The following is a 23036-nucleotide window of genomic DNA, read 5'->3' on the forward strand; positions in this document are numbered from 1 at the left end:
ATGCTTGTAACCATATTTCAAAAGAATAGTGCAAACCACGATTGTGAATGAGTAGGTTTGTGCCATTTCTGAGATGTGTGATCATTACAAAATTAAAGTAAAAAAAAGTGGATCAGGATTTAATGTAATATTTCTTATATGTTGAAGTACAGCCACTTTTCGTGCAAGCCTTGTGACGCTGTCCACCGCACATGCGCGCGCAAGCCTCTCACAAACACGCGCATTCTCTAATGCATAAAGTAGAAATTCTGGACAATATATTCATGAAAATGTAGATACTGTATATTTATTTTCGTGGAATGCTTTAGAATTTCACAATGGAAGAAGATTTGATAAAGTTGTAGCAGTTCTTTTTTTTTTTTTTTTTTTTTTTTTTGGAATTTGTGTTTCCTTTGTTGTGATAATTAGATTTTTTTGTGAAATTTAAGTTTTTTGTGAACATTTGTTTTTTATTTGGTGAAAATTTATTTTGAAATCATATATTCACCCATATTAGTTTTGCACAGTAAACTTCATTAATTTTTGGGCAATACGTTATAATTGCTGTTATTGTTAATTTTGTTATTGTTGTTGTTGTTGTTATTGTTGTTGTTGTATAAATATGAAATTTTGGAAATTGTCAGCGCTATCATTAAAAGAAGACATAGCAGTAGATTCACACACCAAGTTAGTATTTTGTAATATTGATACTGTAGTATTCATAAACACAAAGTCTTATAACACTTTAATATTTACAAAGGTAAAAAATATCAATGCGTAACATCTCATAAATCTTTGTATTATTTTCTGGAAGACTTTTCCTTTAGTAAACTTTCCGAAGGATTCCAAGTAAAACTTTCTAATTTCAATTGATGTAGTATTTTTTCACACTCAATATTCCCTTTTAGTACCGTTATGCAATTTAGATACCTTGTTAATATTTAATATATAGTGAACTTTTGTCGTATTTGTGAAGTGTTACTATAACTTTTCCCATATTAAATTGTATCGAGTTGTGGAAATGATTTAGCTTTTGCCTTATCGTGAGATGTAGCGAATAATCTCAGTAAGTCTCTAATTTGAAAAAAAAAAAGTTTTAACAAATAATATTACGTTTTGGACCATTTATAATCAGATTTATAGCTACTTTGATGGAATTTTTGAAAACCGAAAAAAGGGTTATTTTAGCATAAGGGCCACCTTGAGCCATTTTATCGTATTGTTATAGCCTACTTGTACTTTCTTGGACACGATTATGTGAAATTCGTATTCATAATGTATATGAAAACTTTTTTGGACGCTATTATTTTTATTCAAAATCAATTTTATATTGTAAATACGTGATTTATAGCTTTACAGTCATTTCCATCTCAATCATTACATTAGGTTGAAAGTTAAATATGGTGGGCTATCACCGTAGGGTTTTATGCGAATACACTTTCCGAGCGATCTCGAGTCAGTGCTGGTCAGCCACAAGACCTTACATACCGAGGGTGTCTTCGAAACCTAGGTAGGTAGAGAGATGGTCATGAGGACCTGTGTAACATTATTGATTTACATTAAACATACACAAGGCTATGCTCCTTACATGCTCGTCCCTTCTCCCACCATGTGTCCTGGCCCCCTCCCCCACCCCCACCCTCTCTCTCTCTCTCTCTCTCTCTCTCTCTCTCTCTCTCTCTCTCTCTCATATTGCATACACGCACTCAAACACCTCTTATTGTGTAATTCTTGGTTGGAGTAATGAGTTTGCCTTTATGCGTCCACTGAAAATTTAAATTATTAGAGTAGTCGAATTAAAATTTCCATTAAAGTATATCACCTAAATCTTTATTATTAAGGAAGATTAATTGCCTAAAGGTTATTATCGTTAGGGTTTTTAAGAACTTTTATTCATAACGGAATTGATTAATATTATTTTTCTATGTAGAATAAGACTTGGGTTTTTATTTGTATTAGCTAAGGTTTTTGAGTCAATTTGGATATAGGTTTTTACAGATGAATCCTTTTCCTTGAATTATATATATAATTTTTATCAATGTAAAATCATTAAAGAAAACTAGAATTTTTTTTAATCTATTTTGTTGTTCATTAATATCTATTATTTTCATCACTACACATTGAAATGATGTTCCTTAACAGGAATTATATTAATTAAAACTGCATTAAAGAATAAGGCCAAAGTATACGGATAATTACATAGCTCCTGTAATCACGGGTGTCACGAAAAATTATATTAATATTACTCGTTTTATTTATGGCTGTTTGCACTTAGATTTCAACCATTTTATGGCTCAAGTTTATTCGTAAAATGGATATGGTCCTGTTTCATTTCTTTTATGTCTTGATTTTAATTTTAATAAGATTTTCATTTGAAGAGAGGTTGTTTATTTTTATGATTCTGATTAGAGATTTTAGTTTGTAAAGGAAATTTAATTGATTTTAAAAGAATTGTCATTCCGAGATTTTATTTTTTTTTTCAATTTTTTTATGATTATGATTAGGTCACCTTCTCGTATAATTCTATATTTGGAATGTATTTCCATATTATTTTGGTTGCATTTTAGTGGTTATATTCAAACTATTGTTTTTAATTATATATATAATATATATATATATATACACACACACACACACACACACATATATATATATATATATATATGAATTAAAGTGTGACGTTTCTCTTTTATTAACGAAGAGTTTCTTTAATTATACTCTTAGTCTAGCATGAATACTCTCAAGATTCCTTGTTACACTGACATATATTCTTAGATATAGATACTTTTTTCTACCTTCTTTTATTAAATATCACTTCTACATTTCTTAGGGTATTTAAATTAAAACAATGCATATAAAGTCTTTACAAGACATTGTAGGACTATTAAATTCTTAATATATTGGAATGAATATTACCTTACAATATCTATATATGTTATGCTTACTAATAAACTGAGCCAGCACACAGATGATTTATTACTTAATTTGATGATAACATCACCCTTTTTCCTAATCGTATAATTTACTATGTTGTTCTACGCGACAGCCATTTATTTATAAAAATGACAGCATATATATCCTATATACCTAAATCAGTACAGATAGAACATGATTAGTGGAAGCCTTTTTTTAACATAGGCGTCTAACCAACGACTCTGTTAGTCACCTACGGACGGCTATAATTGGTTTATATTGGCACATTATGTTCTTGTCACTTATCTTCATGGCATTTTCGGTTAGATGAAGGGATTTATTCGTGCGTATGCATACGTCTGTGACTAATGGATCGTTTAATTTGACATGTTTATAGTTGTGCTTATGTATCACACTTTCTTATTACCGAGTCGTGTGCGTGTATTTGATTGTGCTTATAATTGTACCTGATTCAGTTTTTTTATCATATCTCTCTCTCTCTCTCTCTCTCTCTCTCTCTCTCTCTCTGTTTAGATATTCCTATATATATATATATATATATATTGTGCTTATAATTGTACCTGATTCAGTTTTTTTATCATCTCTCTCTCTCTCTCTCTCTCTCTCTCTCTCTCTCTCTCTCTCTGTTAGATATTCATATATATATATATATATATATATATAAATGGGTGTGAGTGTTCGTATAATGTACGTTAACTACCGGCAAATCAAATCGTACTTGCGTGCATGGGCTTGTTCTCCAACCCGTTTGAAGCTCTCTCTCTCTCTCTCTCTCTCTCTCTCTCTCTCTGTCCGTCTCATGCCACCAGCCTTGCGTGACCCCAGGTTATGATTTAATCAGGGAGCTCAAACTATTAGACTGTAAAGCACTTCTATAAGCATCTTCGTCTATTAAGGGTCTTGTTTTATATTGCGACCTGATTAAGCTCCTCTCGCCTGCTGGTACAGACGCTTTGCCTTTGCATTCATTTTATTTGATGATGGTGTTTTTCTGAGTTTTATGTCCTGTGTCTTTTTTTTTATAATATTTCTGGTGTTTTAAAATATACCGATCTCATTTTGTAAATATTTAAAAACTATGGAAGTGTTTTAGTATATATAATATATATATATATATATGTGTGTGTGTGTGTGTGTGTGTGTGTTTGTGTGTGTTTGTGCTTGCGTGTATGTATATATGTATATATATACTTATATATATATTATAGTAGTATATATATATATATATAATACTGTTGAATTATTATTATTATTATTACTAGGGATATGTTATCTATTAGAAAGTTCCTGCCTTTCGATCTGCGGGACTGGGACTCGGGACCCACTCAAACCCGAGAGTTTTCTTGTAGTGTCTGCACCCTCACTAGCCTTGTGAACTAAGAACTGGGTCTTTGGGGAGCCTATATGTGCACCTGCTGAGTCGTTAGCAGCCATTGCCTGATCCTATATTAGGCGGAGAGGCGGCTTGGGTGATGATCATTTTATATATATGGTCAGTCTCTAGGGCATTGTCATTGTCCATAGTCTCTGCTGTTCATGATCGACCTTTTACACATTTATTGTAGGGGTATTGTGCATATTTTTGTCATCTTTTCATCCAATGCATGTACCTATCCTATATCCTTGTAATCTTAGAAATCTGACAGAACAAGGGTTTTCAAATATAATAGATGTTTTTTTTTTTTTTTTTTTTTTTTTTTTTTTTTTTTTTTTTTTTTTTTTTTTTTTTACTTGAATTGCTCTTGCTTCGGGATTTCGACAGTTTGCAATTATGAGAATATAAATTTCCTTTTATTGCTGTTGATGACGTCATATTTAGCATGTGCTAAATTGACCAGAGCTAAACCACGTATTACAGCAAGCACGTTTGGATTTGAGGCTTTTAGGAACGTAATGCATTACGCATGCAACCAACAGCGTTACCGCGTAATTGCTTGGTAATTTCAAAGTAATTTGAGAGTAATAGTAACTCCCTATCGACGAATTTTGTCGCGGTAATTTCCATAGTAATTTCCAATGCATTATCAGAGTAATTCTTTTCATACACTTTAAATCTTGCGTTTCTTAACCCAAATGATATTCAGGCAATGATTTTATTTATTGCCGTCGATTGCCGAAGTGATTGGATTGCCTTGGGTTTTATTAAAGGCTTTGGAAATATAATGGCAATTTCCTTCTGTTAAACGCAGAAAGGTTTCGGTTCATTTTTTTAAACTCAGAAATGATGTTTATTTTTCTTTTTACTAGCTAAGCTACAACCCTAGTTTGAAAATAAGGATGCTATAAGCCAAGGGCTCCAACAGGAAAAATAGCCCAGTGAGGAAAGGAAATAAGTAAATATATAAACTATATATGAGAAGTAATGAATAACGATTATAATATACCATAAGATCATTGTCTTCATTGTTATTAACCTTTCCTAGTTCTATTATTGTAATCAGCATCATTCTTATAAATATTATAATTATTATAAATAGTATTGTTATCATTATTAGCTCGGAGTTGTAATAATAGCAGTAGTAGCAATATTAAAGCGTCTTTAGCGCTCTAGCTTTAAAAGAGAGATCTCTTTCAGCTGTACTTGTTTCTCTTATTAATTTTCTCTTGATATCATTATTTGAATTTCCGTTTTTTATTTAACTGCTAACACTGCTACAACCATTGTTATTAATATTATTATCATAATCATGTGTTGATGGTCCACGGGAAAAAAAAAAAAAAAGTATTTTGGAAAAATCCACATCAAGAAAACATTTTATGTCGTTTTCGAAATCACATCTAAAATAAGCTTGTCTGAACGCCACGTATAACCTCAGCAGAAAGACCTCAATAAGTCATAATTGTGAATAAGCTAGAAAATCCACTATATAGCCATAACCTGGCGGGATAGTAATCACCCGAAGCCAAACACTGGCTACAAAATTTTTCACGGTTGGTGACCGACGTTCAAGCATTATTTTTTGCTATTGTTCATAAGTAACGAAAAACATTTAGCCCTCCCCCCCCCCCTTCCCTAATCGATCTCGGATATATGTGTATTGTATAGCGTTCATTTGTTACTGTAATTACTAAGCACCAGGACGAAAAATAACGGCCCAGGGGTGATTGAGGAGGGGTGAGGAGGTGTTATGGCAATTCCATTGGTTTATACATAATTCTTTCGCGGTTTTTCTTCAGTTTTAACATAATGTGATGCTTTGACGGTCCCTTGATGACATATCAATATGTTCCTTTAAGTAAATGGCTCTCTCTCTCTCTCTCTCTCTCTCTCTCTCTCTCTCCCTCAAACCTACGCACATACAGAATGTTGTGTGTGTATATATAGTATACATATATATATACATATATATATACAATATATAGTATATATATATATATAGATATAGATAGATAGATACATTACACATATATACATATGTTTATATACAGTATGCTGTATCTGTTTATATATATATATATATATATATAGATATAATATATATATATATTATATGTATATATATATATATGTATACACATATATACATACATACATACACACACATATGTGTGTACACACGCTCACAGTGCAATCGCATGCATTCACCTATGTAAACGTATGAACATACATGTATTTGTGCGTGTACCATCTATTCTTTTCAATTGGACCCAGCTTTTCTCTCCTTCCGTGTTTAGAAACCCATCATAGTTCATCGCCACATCAACAAAATAGCAAAATTATGACTCATCGATATCCTTTTATCGCTTCTTAAGAATTGATGGAAGAATTTGGTAATTCTAGTTATTAGTTTTGGAAAATGTTTTTTGAGAAACCCTTTTCCCCTTCCCCTTCCCCCTTCCCCTTTCCCCCTTCCCCTATTTTTAAAGGGGGGAAGGAGGAGAGTCGATTCTTTTAAAATGTATCATTCTTGTATTCATGCTTGCATTATTTCCGGTAAGGAAATTGACTTAGATCTTTTAATTACTCTCTCTGGAAATATTCTTTGTTGCGTGTCTCTCTCTCTCTCTCTCTCTCTCTCTCTCTCTCTCTCTCTCTCGCTTCAATTATCCCCGCTTTTTCTGAGGTATTTCATAAGATTATTTATTTGTTTTATATTTGGAGGATATGTTGAAATTTTTTAAGATCGAATTATTTATATATATCTATCGTCAATCTAAAATTCCTTAAATAAAAAATAAAATCTTATCTTTGTGGGTTTGATTAGAGAAGATTTCATGGTTTTAATTTTTATTAATTTTTATGTGATATTGAAATATGAAATCTTTCTAAGAAAACATCGGCGGCTTTTTTTATTTAAGTATGATATATCTAAGTAAATTATTTATTTTCGTCTTGGACCATTTTATATATACTTGAACAGAAATGATTGATGTGTACACCATCAATATGTGAGATATTTTATTCTTACATTCCCCAACCCTTCATAAAATGAATGATGTGTGTTTGAAAATTTATAAAAATATCTCGTCTGATTTCCGTTTGAAAATCTAAAAAAAAAAAAAAAGTGTAGTCTTGAACCATGAACTTATGAATAATTCCCTTTACTTCACACAGTTCAAGTTCCTTCATTCTAGTATATTTTTACTTGGTATAATTTTGCTTATTTTTGGCCCTCACTTTGATTATTTTTCGTATTACCTATTCAGTTTAAAGGTTTAAAGCCCGTCATTAGTGGCAGAGGCAAGGGTCAGTAACAATGCACTAGCTTACAGGACAATACCCTAGAAGCTGACCATATATATATATTATATATATACAGTATATATATATATATATATATATACTGTGTATATATATATATATATATATATGTATATATTCTATATACATATATATATCCAATTTCGCCCTGGGGTTCTGATCCCGAGGTCGTTAAGAGAATCCAGACATTAATGCATCAAAAATATATGAATTATTTGAATATGAAAAACACGTCTAATTGTGCAAAATCTACCATATATATATATATATATATACTGATCAATGCCCAAACCGCCTCTCCACCCAAGCTAGGTTCAGGGAGGGCCAGGTAATGGCTCACCCAAACTCCTTGTCCGTAGTTCACAGGGATGCAAGGTTGCAGACACTACAAGAAACTATCGAGCTTGAGCGTGACTCGAATTCCAAGTCCGGCGATCACCAGGCAGTGACGTTTCGAATAGACCACCCAATTGATATCGTATCTAAGGTTACGGCAAATGTGACCCTTGACCTGTACGAAATCATAATTTCATACGAACCATTGAGGTCTATAACTGAATCATACGGGAGATAAGCGGTTTTATGAGAGCGATAAATAATGGTGTTGGTATTGAGAAGTTTTCATTAGCAGTAAATACGATAATTAGTATCGTTGGCAGTCATGTGTATCATTCTGTTGTCTGTTTAATATGTATGTATGTATGTATATATGTACATATATACGTATATATACATATATATATATATATATATATATATGTGTGTGTGTGTGTGTATGTGTGTGTATTGGTATGTATCATATTTTGTATATGTATAATAAGCATATGTGTATATATGTGTGTGTACACATCTATGCAATACACATATACCAATACATGATACACATACACACTCACATATGTATGTATGTATGTATATATATATATATATATATATACAGTACATACATACATACACACATGTATATATATATATATATTATATATACATATATGTATGTATATCTATATATATACATTAATATATAATATATATATAATATATATGTGTGTATATATATATATATATATATATATTGCATCATCAACTGTCTTTCTTGCTGTGAAGGAGGACTCGTGCAATCTGACATGTCGGTACACAAGCTGTTATTTATGAACTGATTATCAGATGACTATCCTCAAGTAATTATGTTTTAATGAGTATCCGAAATGGATAAAATATGGATTTTAATAAGCATGATTAATATCACTCCTGTAATCATATAGGCACAGCGAGATTAATTAGGCCTATTAATTGGTATTGACTGTTTTCGATATACTTATTATTTCTGGTAATGACACTAAGAGTCATGATGTCGATTATTACAGATGTCATTATTTGGATCATCTTGGTTATTAATTGTTGTTATTGGGGTCGTTCGTTATCGTCAATATAATATTAGGAATTATTTATTTAATAGGGATGTTTGTGTGAGATGTGAAACTTTTTTTTACGGGACAAAGTTTATTGCACAACTCAAACTTTGAAGGCACTGACCATAAGATTGTAATCCTGCGTAAACAATACACAACACAACAACAACAACAACAACAGATGCAGTCTTTCCGGTCCACAGTACAGGGCAAAGGCCTCAGACATTTCGTTATTCATGTCTGGGTTGGGCCAGTTTGAATCACCGCGCTGACTAACTGCAGATTGATGATTGTGGGAGACCTTTGTCTGATCGCTCACGGCAAACCACCTAGTATGGGAAGCCCTGACTAATACAGCTTTCCTGACCATGGCGATACACAAACTCTCTCACCACGTTAAGGTGGCAAATGAGGTGACCAAAATGTCATTAACATTTCACCCCTTACCTACCAAAGAGAACCTTCGTATTGACGATTTTCAAATTCTATTTGGTATTAAAGATCATCTTTAATTGCAGGGATGTAAAAACCATATAGCTCCTTATGAAACCCTTTTATTAGTCACACAATAATCTCATAAAATGAGTTCTTATAATATATAATAAGGCTTACTATTTTCAAAAGAAATATGCTACAGAATTCCTGTTTCAAATGACGTAACTATCAGTAACAAGATAAATGTTTCTATTATTGTTAAACCAAGGTACAAAATTCCACCTTTTTTTCCAAGAATCGAAACTGTGTGACATATCAAAGTATCCAGCTTACGATTCAACAAACACTCGTGCGAATATTACCTTGGTTTATCACAGTACGACCCTCGTCCTTAGTAACTATTACTGTTATGAATTACAGGACGACCCTGATGAATAACAGAGCAACCCCGTGTAGACGGAGTATAGCTTTCATGAATAACAGGACAGTTGTATTGAATAACATTTACGGTAATCTTTACCCCCATTCGTAGTCGTTGTGTCTAATGATTATGGGGTTGGCGATGGGAGAAAGGGGAATGGAGAGACATGGTGTTGAATGGGGGAATAGGAAGGATTAGAGTAGAAGATAGAGGAAGTGGATGGAAAGATGGAAGAGGAAAAGAGAGTGGAGACAAAGAATTAGAAATTGAAAATGGATGAATAGAGATCTGGATGAAAAATAACACTGAATAGAGCGGTGGTTGAAATAGCAGGTAGATAAGAAAAAATGTAGCTGAGCCAAGTAAGAAGTAACAAGAAGAGAGAAGAAAGGGTAAGTATGCCCAGGGGTGCAGAGGGACGGGGTGGTGGGAGGGTTATCGTAGAAGGTTTAAGGAGCAACGGACAAGTAGGCAGACATTTAGCTGTGGCTTTGATGTCGCATAATTATATAAGGTGGAGTGAGTGGCTCCTCGCCCTGTACGTCACGTTAATCCAAAATGTTAGATAAATCGATGTAATCGCCCTTCGGAAAGGCGCTGCAAAACTCCGAACTCTGATTTACGGACAAAATGGCGCCCATGGTGTCGGACCCCGCCAGATTCTCTCTCTCTCTCTCTCTCTCTCTCTCTCTCTCTCTCTCTCTCTCAAATGTATACTGGTGGGATTATTATATTTTCAATTCAAAATAAAGTTCATGAGGTAATGAATAATAATTGAGAAATACTGAAATCCACTAAAGGTTTTTAAACTTACATTTATATACCCATTTACTTGACAAGCACATACATATCATCCCCTAGTACACAAATACACAGCTCATTCAACAAGGAACATAATTCTGATAGAGGAGGGTTGTACGTCACGAATGAGGAGGAGGAGAAGAAAGAGGAGGTGGAGGAGAAGTAGTAGTTCACCTTTGAGGGGTTACATATATACGTGAGAATCTCCGTCATGGAGGTGTTGGAAGAGGGAGGGGGAGATACATAATAGGAAGAGGTGAGGGGTAGATGAGGGGAGAGGGGTAAAGCAGGCATTAACTGTAGTAAAAGTGATTTATCCTCCAACAACACGCTACGACAACAATAACAACAACATCGGTCACAGAATGACCATGATTTCGATGGGTGTGTTGACCAAATCTGCCATCAACTGAATAATGAATTTATGGCATCTGTTGAATATTGCATCTTGCGGGGGTGGGGGTGGATTGGGGGGGCACTACTTTACCCCTAACCTCTATCCCCCCATTTTTTTAAGTTGGGGACTGATATGGCGAAGTGGCTTTTGAGGTTAGGTCATGTGGTATAAAGAAGCTTCGTTACTTGTATTGCTATTTGAGGTTTAAGTCTTTTTATTTATCAAGGAGGATTAGAAGGGGGTTTGTGTATTTGTGGATAAATGGATAAAGAGATAGTAATAAATGAAAGAAAATAGATATAACGATTTTTCTAATCTTTGGAATGAATAATTTTATGAGCAAGACGAAACTTGTAGATATAGAATTAAATAATAAGGGATAAATATTGTTGTGCTATGAACTATGTTTATTGGAGAGAGAGAGAGAGAGAGAGAGAGAGAGAGAGAGAGAGAGAGAGAGTCAAATGATGATGATTTTGGTGTTGGTTAAAGTAATATTGCCGAGAAACAATACAAAAATAAGAACTCTCTGAGGCCCCGGTAAACTTGGTGCTCCGTTTCTTCTTCTTCTTCTTTTTGTTTTTTGCGTATTGTTCCGCAGGAGTTTGTTTGAACTTAAAGATACTCTGATATTTGAATAATACAATATTTTGTCGGTGTGTGTCTGTCTGTTTTTTTCTTTCTATGAGAGTGTGAGGGCGAATGTATGCTTGAGTCGTTGTAAATTCGCGTACATTGTATGCAATGGTGCTTGTGGAATGTGCGCTTACCCTTTCAGTTGGGATATGCGTAACGGTTATGAAGGTCTGTGAACGCTTTCTTGCGTACATTGTGTTATTAGGCGTATTGTAGTTGGGAGTGAGGTCTGCTTTATCGCCTTCGTGAATAATTTCTTGGATTACTGTTACCTTTTGAGTTTCTTGATTACGCACTGATTTTGGTTTCGTTTTTTCAATTATGTATATTTATTTTTGAGTTAGATTTTTCTCTCAGCCTTTGTTTCGTCTTCCAATTGTTCCAATTATTATTTTCCAAAAAAATAATTTTCATGTTTTTTATAGTTATTGGATGGGCATAAAACTAAGAAAATCATAAATTCTGGATTGAATTTTATTCGTGTCACAGTATGATTATTTCTCGCATATCAAATTATAACCGAACTTTGGCCTGATGTTAATCACATTCATTCAAAATTTTATTTGACATAAAGTGCATATCGAACAGAAGAATGTGATACATAGAATTGCATATTGACCGCTCAAAGATCAGTTAGGATAAGGGGGTCGTTTCCATGCAATCTACGCCCATTTCATTATTATTATTATTATTATTATTATTATTATTATTATTATTATTATTATTATTATTATTAGCTAAGCTACAACCCTAGTTGGAAAAGCAGGAGGCTATAAGAACAAGGGCTCCAACATGAAAAAATTGCCCAGAGAGGAAAGGAAATAAGGAAACAAATAAACGATGTAAGAAGTAATAAACAATTAAAACTAATTATATATTAAAAAGACTAGCAGCATTAAAACAGTTGATTCATATATAAACTATAAAAAGGCTTATGGCAGCCTGTTCAACTTAAAAGCATTTGCTGCAAATTTGATCTTTTGAAGTTCTACAGATTCAACCACCCGATTAGGAAGATCATTCCACAAGTTGGTCACAGCTATGAATCCTCTATATTCAGCTTGTTTCTTTATTAAGGTCCTTCTCATTACCCTGTTGAGATATATCGTTAAATAACTTCAGTGACCTTCCATGGTATTTGCTTTATTTTAGATTTGCTGTGGTATATAAATTATAATGGAATTGACATTAGTTCCCCCCTCTCTCTCTCTCTCTCTCTCTCTCTCTCTCTGCGTCTTACTATTTTAAACCACAATTCTTCCTTACATCCACTCTAACTTTCCGAACATACAATTCTTAGTTACAATTATTTTTTTTCCTTTCACACTACCTCAAGTTCCATCTTTTTGACAAGCACACCCTTTCGTCTCTCTCTCTCTCTCTCTCTCTCTCTCTCTCTCTCAGTGATTGTGTGTGCCCCTTCTGCTCTCCCCCTCTGTCTCTCTCCCTGGGTCAGAGCGGGTCCTGTCATCTTGATTGACATAATTGTGAGATGCTCCGGCCTAATGGGCGTAAGCCTCGCTCTTTCTGGCGTGAATTTTCGCGACATTTTGATAGATTTCTGTGTTTTATATTCCCATTAATAGTGATTTAGCTCGTTTCTCTCTCTCTCTCTCTCTCTCTCTCTCTCTCTCTCTCTCTGTTAGAATGGATGAAAAGAATTGTTCTTTTAAGCCTCCTTTAGTTATATATTTCTTTTTTTTCTTTTTTTATCAAAATCGCCTTTATATATAAATGACTGCGCTACATGGAGATGAGCTGTGTTCATATAATTGATTTAATATCCGTTAATTAGTAAACTAGTATTGAATATTTGTACACATGTACACACAAAAATACACATAGAGGAGGAAGTATAGTTCAGAGTGCTGTGTGTATAAAACATGTTATGCAATCACACAACTGACTAACGGGTTTTAGACGATAAAACGGTATTGAAAAGCTTGGTTATATGAGAGAGAGAGAGAGAGAGAGAGAGAGAGAGAGAGAGAGGGGAGAGAGAGAGAGAGAGAGAGAGAGAGAGAGAGATTGTTAGCAGGAAACATGCTTCGATATCCATCAATACTCAAGACTACCAAAGACATAATGAACGGACGATTTGTCTATATGTGGGAGATTTATGCATTCTAAGGCTTCCCCACCCCACACCCCCCACACCCCACCTCCCACTCCCCCACCCTTCTGGCAATCCCCTACCGTAGGGTAAAACTTTCCCCTCCCCATCCTTCCACCCATCTCCCAACAATTACCTATGCGAAGTATGTATCACTTACGATTTCTTCTTAAACAGACGCTGGAAATAGGTAATAGGACGTAATAGGGTTACGAAGCGGGTTTTAGGCCGGATCCTATTTGGGATAATATTTTTTTTTCTGAGGAAATCAGATCTGGAAGAGGGAGAGAAAGAGACAAAAAGCTGATTTGCATATGGCCTCGTAATTATATTAAGATTATTAAGGCAGATATATGGAGGAAAAGTGATTGATTTTGTCTTAGCGTTCTCAATGTTCCTCACTGATGCCCTTTTAATGATTGGCTGATTTTTTTTATTCTATTCTCTTAGCTTTTGAGAAGAAGCTCAGACGAGTAATTGGATATTTATAGGTTTTGTTCTATTTAAATGTTTATTGGAAAGGGAGATCGAGAGGTGACGGATTTATATTGATAATTGGGATGATTTGGACTAAGTCCTTTTGAATTTAACGCGTGTTTTTAACTTTTGGTGTTTTTTTAAGTTTCTGCAAGTTTTTACTCTGAGGAAGCTTGACAGAACCAATCAAAAGTTACCATTTTTTTTTTTCAGTTACATAGAAAGTATTCTCACAGTCATGGATCATGTATTTATCCAATACACAAATGGCAAGTCAGTGTATTTGTTCATATATATATCTATATATATATATATATATATATACATGTGCGTGTATATATATATATATATATATATATGTATATATGCATTTGTATATACATATATGTATTTGGTCACCCATCCTAGTGCTGATCAGACCAAACGTCGGTAGTACATTTGCTTTTTGATAAATTCTAACTAAAGCTGAAATGATTTTAATAAACAGATATAATCTATTTAAAAACTAATATTAGTTTGGTCTTCTATCATACTACCGTCAATTTCTGTAATTTTTGGAAAAGTTTTAAAAAAAAATCTATAATTTTCGTATATTCTCCTTTGGTCTACATTACAGTTGTTTTCGTTTTAGTTATGTCTGTTACAAGTTTTCCTACTTTATTACTTTCTTACGCCCCTTCTTTTTTTATCTTATTTTTCTTGTTTCATTAAATTCTTGCTTGTTGTATTTTGCGTTTTTTCTTAATCTTCCTCGATCTGAAAAATTCATCTTTCTCTTTTTTTCATTTTGCTTGCAGTGCTTTCAACTTGACTTCTTAGTTTTCCTCTTCATCGGGTTCTTATCTTCACATTTTATTGAACATCATTCTCTTTATTTTCATAGTCTTCCTCTTACTTCTTATCACTATTTACTCAGCTTTTACCCTCTTCTCTTCCTCCTCCATATTCTCTTCATCCTCCTCCTCCTCCTCCTCATCAGTAAAACCTCATTTCCCTCAAGAGCTGAAATCATGTAACATGAGCCTGTAGCCACAGAGAGAGAGAGAGAGAGAGAGAGAGAGAGAGAGAGAGAGAATTTCTCGCGTCTTTCCTTTCGCTCTTAAACCAACTAACTGGCTTTTTCGACCTTAATGCCCAAACGACGCTATCTGATTACAATTATCATACAGCAATTAGGCAGTTTGGAACCCATCTAATTGTTCTCTGCATCTCAAAAATGCGGTTAATAAAGACGGGGGTAACTGCACCCCGTATCGGAAACCCATAAGTGAGGGTCTGCCTTCTTCTCTTAGGGGAGGGGGGGGGGGAGGCACTGCTGGGAGAAGTCTCTCTCTCTCTCTCTCTCTCTCTCTCTCTCTCTCTCTCTCTAAAAGCTTAAACATCTGTTCGGAAGGCCTTCAGCTTTTATGAAACTGAATGTCAAAAGGCTATTTTTTTTTTAATAATCAAGTTATTCCTTCATTTGGCCTTAGGGAATATATGTATCCTTGTTACTTACGTAATTGACCGTCTAATACCTTTGGTAGAACAGTGATTTAGAAGGAATGGTTTATGGAAGTGATTATGGGAGAGACATGTAATTATTTTTGTTAACCGACTTGAAATTTTGATTTCATTAAAGGGTATTTTATAAATGCCCTTTTCCAATAAAAAAGTGTTTCTCTTATTACATATGCTTGTTTGAGATGATTTATAAATATTAAAGGAATAGATATATAAACTAAATGTATATGGGAAGTTTATTATTCTAAGCGGAATTTGAGAAGTTGATAGACATCCCATGCACCCCTTCTATTTCATAACCCTTTATTATAAGCACTTGTTCTTAACTTTGGTGTTTCATCATTCTCTCTCTCTCTCTCTCTCTCTCTCTCTCTCTCTCTCTGCATACCCTCCCCCCTGAATACTCCCGTCCCCTAAATCCACCACCACCACCTCCTCTTCCTCCTCCTCCTCCTCCTCCTCCTCCACCGGGCGTGCGTGTCTCGTAGCAGTAAGCAGATGCCGCGTCCTGCCTCAGCCAATATTATACCAGGTCGCCGTAAGTTTCCTCGGCGAAACCAATGCATTTTGCTGATGGTTGCGCTTTTAATAATGCACCTGGATAGTCGCAATAAGTTTGCCGCAATTGCGTGCGTACTCTGCTCTCTTATGAAAAGAACACAGCCACGCCTCTCTGGTTTGACTGAATGGATATATGTACGATCGGGGGAAATTTGCGATACGAGATAGGGTTTATTAGAAGAGTCTTAATGAAAAGATGGGTATGTGGTAGCCGATGTGGTAACGTCCCTGACCGGTGAACGCCAGACTGGGGTTCGAGTCCCGCTCAAACTCGTTAGTATATTTGGTCGCTGCAACCTCACCATCCTTGTGAGCCTATGGGTATACCTGCTGAGACACCAGCTGCCATTGCTTGGCCTTCCTTTGTTCAAGCTTGGGCGCTAATCATATGTATATATGGTCATCCTCTAGTGCATTGTCCTGCTCGATAGGGTATTGTCACTGTCCCTTGCCTCTGCCATTCATAAACGGCCTTTAAACCTTTAAGAGATGTATGTATACGATGAATGATTAGATGTATGTATGTAAATGCATATACATGGTCAACAAGGTGTGTGTAAGAGAATATGTACTATCGAGATTAAATGTAAATATAAAATGTACAGTGGTAATGTTTTCGCCTAGCATTAGCTTGGCAACAGATCGATCCCAGCCTGGGACAGTGAGTTTAAGCTGTTTACTGGGGAGGGTACTGCTGTGGTTGCTGACGTTCTGGTGAGCATCTGTTCTGAAGAAAATGGAACTGAAACCAGACACCTTCAACCTTTAACAGTACTTGGTTTAAATTGTTTTGAAAATGACGTATAGTGCTGTACATGTAAGAATCCACGAAATCAGTGATAAAAATTATATTGAAAAGACTTAAGAATGTCTAAGTCAGAAAGAAATTAATGCAAAAAATATTGGAGAAGAGAAAGAAAGAAATAAAAGAGACGGAGCCGTCCAACAATGACTGAGAGATGGCAAGAAATTGCTTGGATAATCGGAACGTGAAATTTCACCCGGCGAATAATAGTCGTATTTGGCGTAATGATGGCGAATTTTCGCCAAATGATGGCGAATATCGCCAGGTATCGGTCGTGTCATTTCCCCACTCTTTTTTTTTTTTCTTCCTTTTTTTTTCTTCTCTGCCGACCTCTTTTTCTTCAAGAAAATTAAGACAGAAATCATCATCGTCGTTCTGTGGCTGAAATGAAAATGGGATTTGAATAAGTCATTTTTTAAAAAATTAATCTTAAATTCGGTCTTTTGTATTTTACTCTTGTTCTTTAGATGTTGATGGATTCTTTATATTTTCATATATATATATATATATATATATATACATAGTTTATTGTTAGATGAATAGTTGTGTCTACATATATTTTTATAAGTATAATATGGATAGCCGTAGATATGCGTACACACAAATATGTATATCTCTCCATCTATTTATCTATAGAATTTATATATATATATATATATATATGTATATAATATATATATATATATATGTGTGTGTGTGTGTATATATACATATGTATATATATATATATACTGTATATATATGTATGTATGTATATATACATACATACATACATACGTACATACGCTATTTCCTATAATCACCCACACATGTCTAAGTTTACCTACGGCATATCTATTATCATGTGTACACACACACACACTCTCTCTCTCTCTCTCTCTCTCTCTCTCTCTCTCTCTCTCTCTATGCAGAAGGTAGCGTGTTCATTCCCCCGTTTAACTAACCACAGTACTAATTGGCGACTTAATATTTCTCCCTCCCCTCCCCTTGCGCTTTTTTATTATTTTCTTTTTTTTTCTTTTTTTTTAGTTTTTAGAGGCACTTGGCATCAGGTTTCATGATAAATGACTTCGCCTACAGTCTGTTCTCCGCGATGCAATTTAATTTGCATATTTTCCAATAGTGTTTGTTCATTCATTTTCATCAATGTTTTTATTATTATTATTATTATTATTATTATTTATTATTATTATTATTATTAATATTATATATTTTTTTATTATCAATTTCATAGTCTCTAAATTTTCTTCTTAGTGTATATGATTTATTTTTAGTTATTTTTTATTTTCTTTGCTATAATTAGTATTACATTTATTATTGGTGTTGCCTTTCGTTTGCCTTTGTTATCACCACTGGAAATATTTATATATTATAATATTGATTTATCAAAGTCGAACAAAACCAGAATTTGAAAATATCAAAGAAGCGCAAAGCTCTTTTGAGTCAATTCACTTTAATATTATCACAAAGAACTTAGAAAGTATTCAGTAACGTAGAGTAGTTATAAGTGTTGTAAGTAATTTAGTGGAATGGGTAGTTTTCCTGTCTTTGTGTAGTGTTATTTGTTAACTATTATAGTTTTTTTGGTGTTCTAGAACCCTGTGATTTCAGTATTCTGATGTAAATATTGTGGGATTAGAATTTGAATATTAGAATATATATCATGTTTCAATTTAACACTGTATCGTAATTTTAATATTATATTGTAGAATTTATCTACCCTACTCAAACTTCAGCGTTCTAGAACATTGTGATTTTAGTGTTATAATATTTAAATGTCAGTATTCTAAAGTTCGTGTTATGAATTCTGAAAATTAGTTTCTGCCATAGTGCTATATCATATTTTGATTTTTACATTTAAGATTACATATATAATATATATATATATATATATATATATGTATATATATATATATATATATATGTATATAGTATATAATATATATATATATATATTATATAAAAGATATTTATAAAATTTGATTTGACATTTAACATTCCTAGATAAATTTTCGAATACTGACATGATCAAGCTTTAGTAATTTAGAATATTTTAGTCTCGGTATACAACATTATTCAATATTTGGATTCGAATGAACTTCACATTTACTTTCATGAAATATTTAGATATTAAATTTTAGTTTTATAACAGATGTGATTCTATTAATCTAATAACTTCATTTGAATCGTTATCTGTGTCATATTTTCAAGTCTTTATTTTTGCTTATTGAAAACTAGTTCTAAAGTTACTTTATTAATTTTGTTTATGCTTCTGGAAAACATATTCAGGAATTTTTTATACCGATACATCGTTGTTTTCTTCATTTGGCAAAACTTAGAATGCCTTGATTTGGTGTTTATGTATATCTTGATATTTTTTTTTTCATCTATTCATTGATCCTAATGTATATAAATGTTTAACTTTATATATATATATATATATATTATGTATATACATATATATATATATACATATATACCATACATATATATATGTTGTTATTATTGTTATAGTAAGTAAGGTATTGTATTTTAATTTTTAATACTTTAATAAACACACACATACACATATATATATATATATATATATAGTTATATATATATATATATATATATATACTGTATATATGTTGTTATTATTGTTATAGTAAAGGTATTGTATTTTGATTTTTAGTACTTTAATAACCACACACACACCCACATATATATATATATATATGTATACATACGTATATATATATATATATATATTGTGTTATTTATACCCTATGGGTACCCTTTAACACAAAACACATTTGTAAATACATTTTATGTGCAAATACATTTATGTAAAGATTTAGACCATACTAATATGCGTTTCTCTTCTTCCGCAGGTGGGTACGGCTTTGGTGGAGAAGGCCAGCGATCAGCAGGGGGAGATCCAACATACTTTCAAGGTAATAATAAAGTGATTTTTCGTTTTTTTATCAGAATTAGAAATTTCTTGATACTTGATACAAGTTAAAAATTAGTAAGATCATCATTTTCGAGTAAGATTTTCATTTTGAGTGAGGGTTTCATCTGAACCGAAAAATTGATTAAGATTCTATTTATTAAGTAGCTGAGATTAAACTTGATTGACGGACAGATGATGATATATTTACAGACATTATATTCTTGGTATTTAGTCTTAATTGTAAGTTAGTTGAGAAGAAAAAATCTTGAATTTTAAAGTACAGTGAAAAAGAATTTTTTATAAAAAAAGAAAAAGGTTATGAATACCACTTCTTAATGTATTAGAGATTTAGTACACAGAAGGTTTTTATTTGGAATTTTTGTTAGGTTTAATTTTTTTTCGTTATTGGCCAATTAGTCATTTGTAAATAATCCTTAATTAGAAAACCATTCTTAATCAAAGCGTGCGAGTGTGTCTGTATGTGTGTGTGTTTGTGCAAAAAAATTGTTTTCGTTTGTTCGTTTGTTTGTGATCGTCATCGTCTTGCCTTTGTTCCCTTTTCGTTTGTTTCATCATATCGTTTGTTTATTTACTCATTTTGTTTTGTTTATCTCACGTATGACCGTGCAATAGTTTGTTTTCGCCAGGCTGCTCCTCGGTTTAACCTTCTTAGAATTAGTTGTCTCAAACACCAGAAGCGAGTATGATCTGATGCCCGATTTGAATTCGGTTACACCCGGCAAGTCACATTGTCTTATATCTGCCTATTGAAAAGATTCAATTCCCCTTCATATGGGGTTGTGCCATAAATGCATTTCATACGGTGCACTGTATGCGTTGAATGGCCATCCCAGGCCCATCGCCAGACCCTTTGGCCTGAATTCATAAACCCAATCAGATACAATTTCCGAATTCTGTTTCACCGGGTGTAGAACAGATCGTAAGCTCTGGGAGAGAAATAGTTATTGGAGAGTCTTGCCAGTGGTGGTAACTTGTCATCAGTTATATTTATTTTGACTGAAATAACTAATAAATGATACATTAAAGTGTATAGCTGCTTTTTAACTTAATTAGATACCAATATTTGTGTTTATTGCGAAGAAGTATTATTTACGTTCGTGGAATTAAGAGCCAAAGTAATAAACTAAAATTCAAAATTAAAAAGTATCTTCAAAGTTCAGGAAGCAGTTGAGAATTCATATCGGGTAGTATTGATAATATTATCGCTCTAAAGGCTTACCCAGCATTACTAAAATGTGTTGGTGTTAAAGGATTCCCTTCCTAGTCCACACTTAGACAGGAGGAAACCAAATTTTCTTGATAATTACTGAATTTTGATAATGAAAGGATTTTGTCAGTCTCACGAGAGTTGAATTAGAATTACATTGTTACAAGCATATTATAATTTATTTCGTCGCTGTAAGATAATGATAATGAATTATTACAATACGTGTATGTGTCTATGTATATATATATATATATATATATATATGTATATATAATATATATATATATATTTATATATGCATATATATATATATATATATATATAATCGTCAATAGTAGTTTAAAACACTTCTTAAAGAAATACGGCCAATATTTCTCCAGTAACTGTTTCTGCGTAGAGAAAAGACCGGCTATATGCAAGAGTCCGTAAGGTCGTTTGTCTGAGTACTCCACCTCTTAGGTTTAGCCAAAGTTTAGTTCCTTGTGTATTATATTTAGTTATCCTTTTCATTTTACTATTGAAAAGGGGAATAATGACAATAAAGGAAAGATAAGCTGGATGCTGAAAGGTGTTTAAGAATGAATAGAAAATATATTTTTATATCGACTTGTTTTTCTTGGTTTATAATTAACTTGTTCGTGAAGTGAAAATAAAAAAACAAACGTTTTTATCTGGAGGTAAACGTTTCCAATCAGTTGTTTTTAAGGTAATTCGTGAAGTGAAAATAAAAAAAAAAAACTTTTTTATCTGGGGGTAATTTTTCCATTCAATTGTTTCTAAGGTAATTCGTGAAACGGAAATAAAAAAACAAAACAAACGTTTCTATCCGAGGGTAAACTTTTCTATTCAATTGTTTTTAAGGTAATTCTTGAAATGGAAATAAAATAACAAACGTTTTTATTGGGGGGTAAACTTTCCCATTCAATCGTTCTTAAGGTAATTCATGAAATGGAAATAAAAAAACCAACGCTTTTATCTGGGAGTAAAATTTTCCATTCAATTGTTTTTAAGGTAATTCGTGAAATGGAAATAGAAAAAAAAAAACGTTTTTATCTGGGGTAAACTTTTCCATTCAATTGTTTTCAAGGTAATTCGTGAAATGGAAATTAACAAGCGAACGTTTTTATCTGGAGGTGAACTTTTCCATTCAATTGTTCTTAAGGTAACTTGTGAAATGGAAATAAAGAATAAACGTTTTTATCTGGGGGTAAACGTTTCCATTCAAGTGTTTTTAAGGTAATTCGTGCAGGGAAAAAAAAAAAACACGTTTTTATCTGGGGGGTAAACTTTTCCATTCAATTGTTTTAAGGTAATTCGTGAAACGAAAATTAAAAAAAAAAAAACTTTTTTATCGGGGGATAAATGTTTCCATTCAATTGTTTTTAAGGTAATTCCTGAGATGAAAATAAAAACGCTAACGTTTTTATCTGGGGTAAACGTTTTCGTTCAATTATTTTAAAGGTAATTCGTGAATTGAAAATAAAACGCAAACGTTTTTGTTCACTTGTTTTTAAGGTATTCGTAAAGTGAAAATAAAAACGCAAACGTTTTTTATATGGAATAAACGTTTTTGTTCAATTGTTTTAAGGTAATTCACATCTGTTATCAAATGTATTACCAAAATGAAGTGAAATACCACTAAGACAATTAAGGCTTCATGATTAAATTGAATAAATTAATGACTTATAAACTAAGTA

At 32.9% G+C, this 23036-nt stretch overlaps 1 protein-coding gene across 1 annotated transcript in view; it reads left to right on the forward strand.

Annotated features, from left to right (window-relative positions):
* LOC137659234 (uncharacterized) overlaps positions 1 to 23036 on the forward strand; it is a 160481-nt gene that overhangs the window by 119407 nt on the left and 18038 nt on the right. The window contains exon 2 of the mRNA XM_068394268.1: positions 20050 to 20112. Within this exon, the coding sequence (XP_068250369.1) occupies positions 20050 to 20112 (63 nt within the window). The remainder of the gene's footprint in view (positions 1 to 20049; positions 20113 to 23036) is intronic.

This window comes from Palaemon carinicauda, chromosome 19 (genome assembly GCF_036898095.1).
Source record: "Palaemon carinicauda isolate YSFRI2023 chromosome 19, ASM3689809v2, whole genome shotgun sequence".
Taxonomy (NCBI): Eukaryota; Metazoa; Arthropoda; class Malacostraca; order Decapoda; family Palaemonidae; genus Palaemon; species Palaemon carinicauda.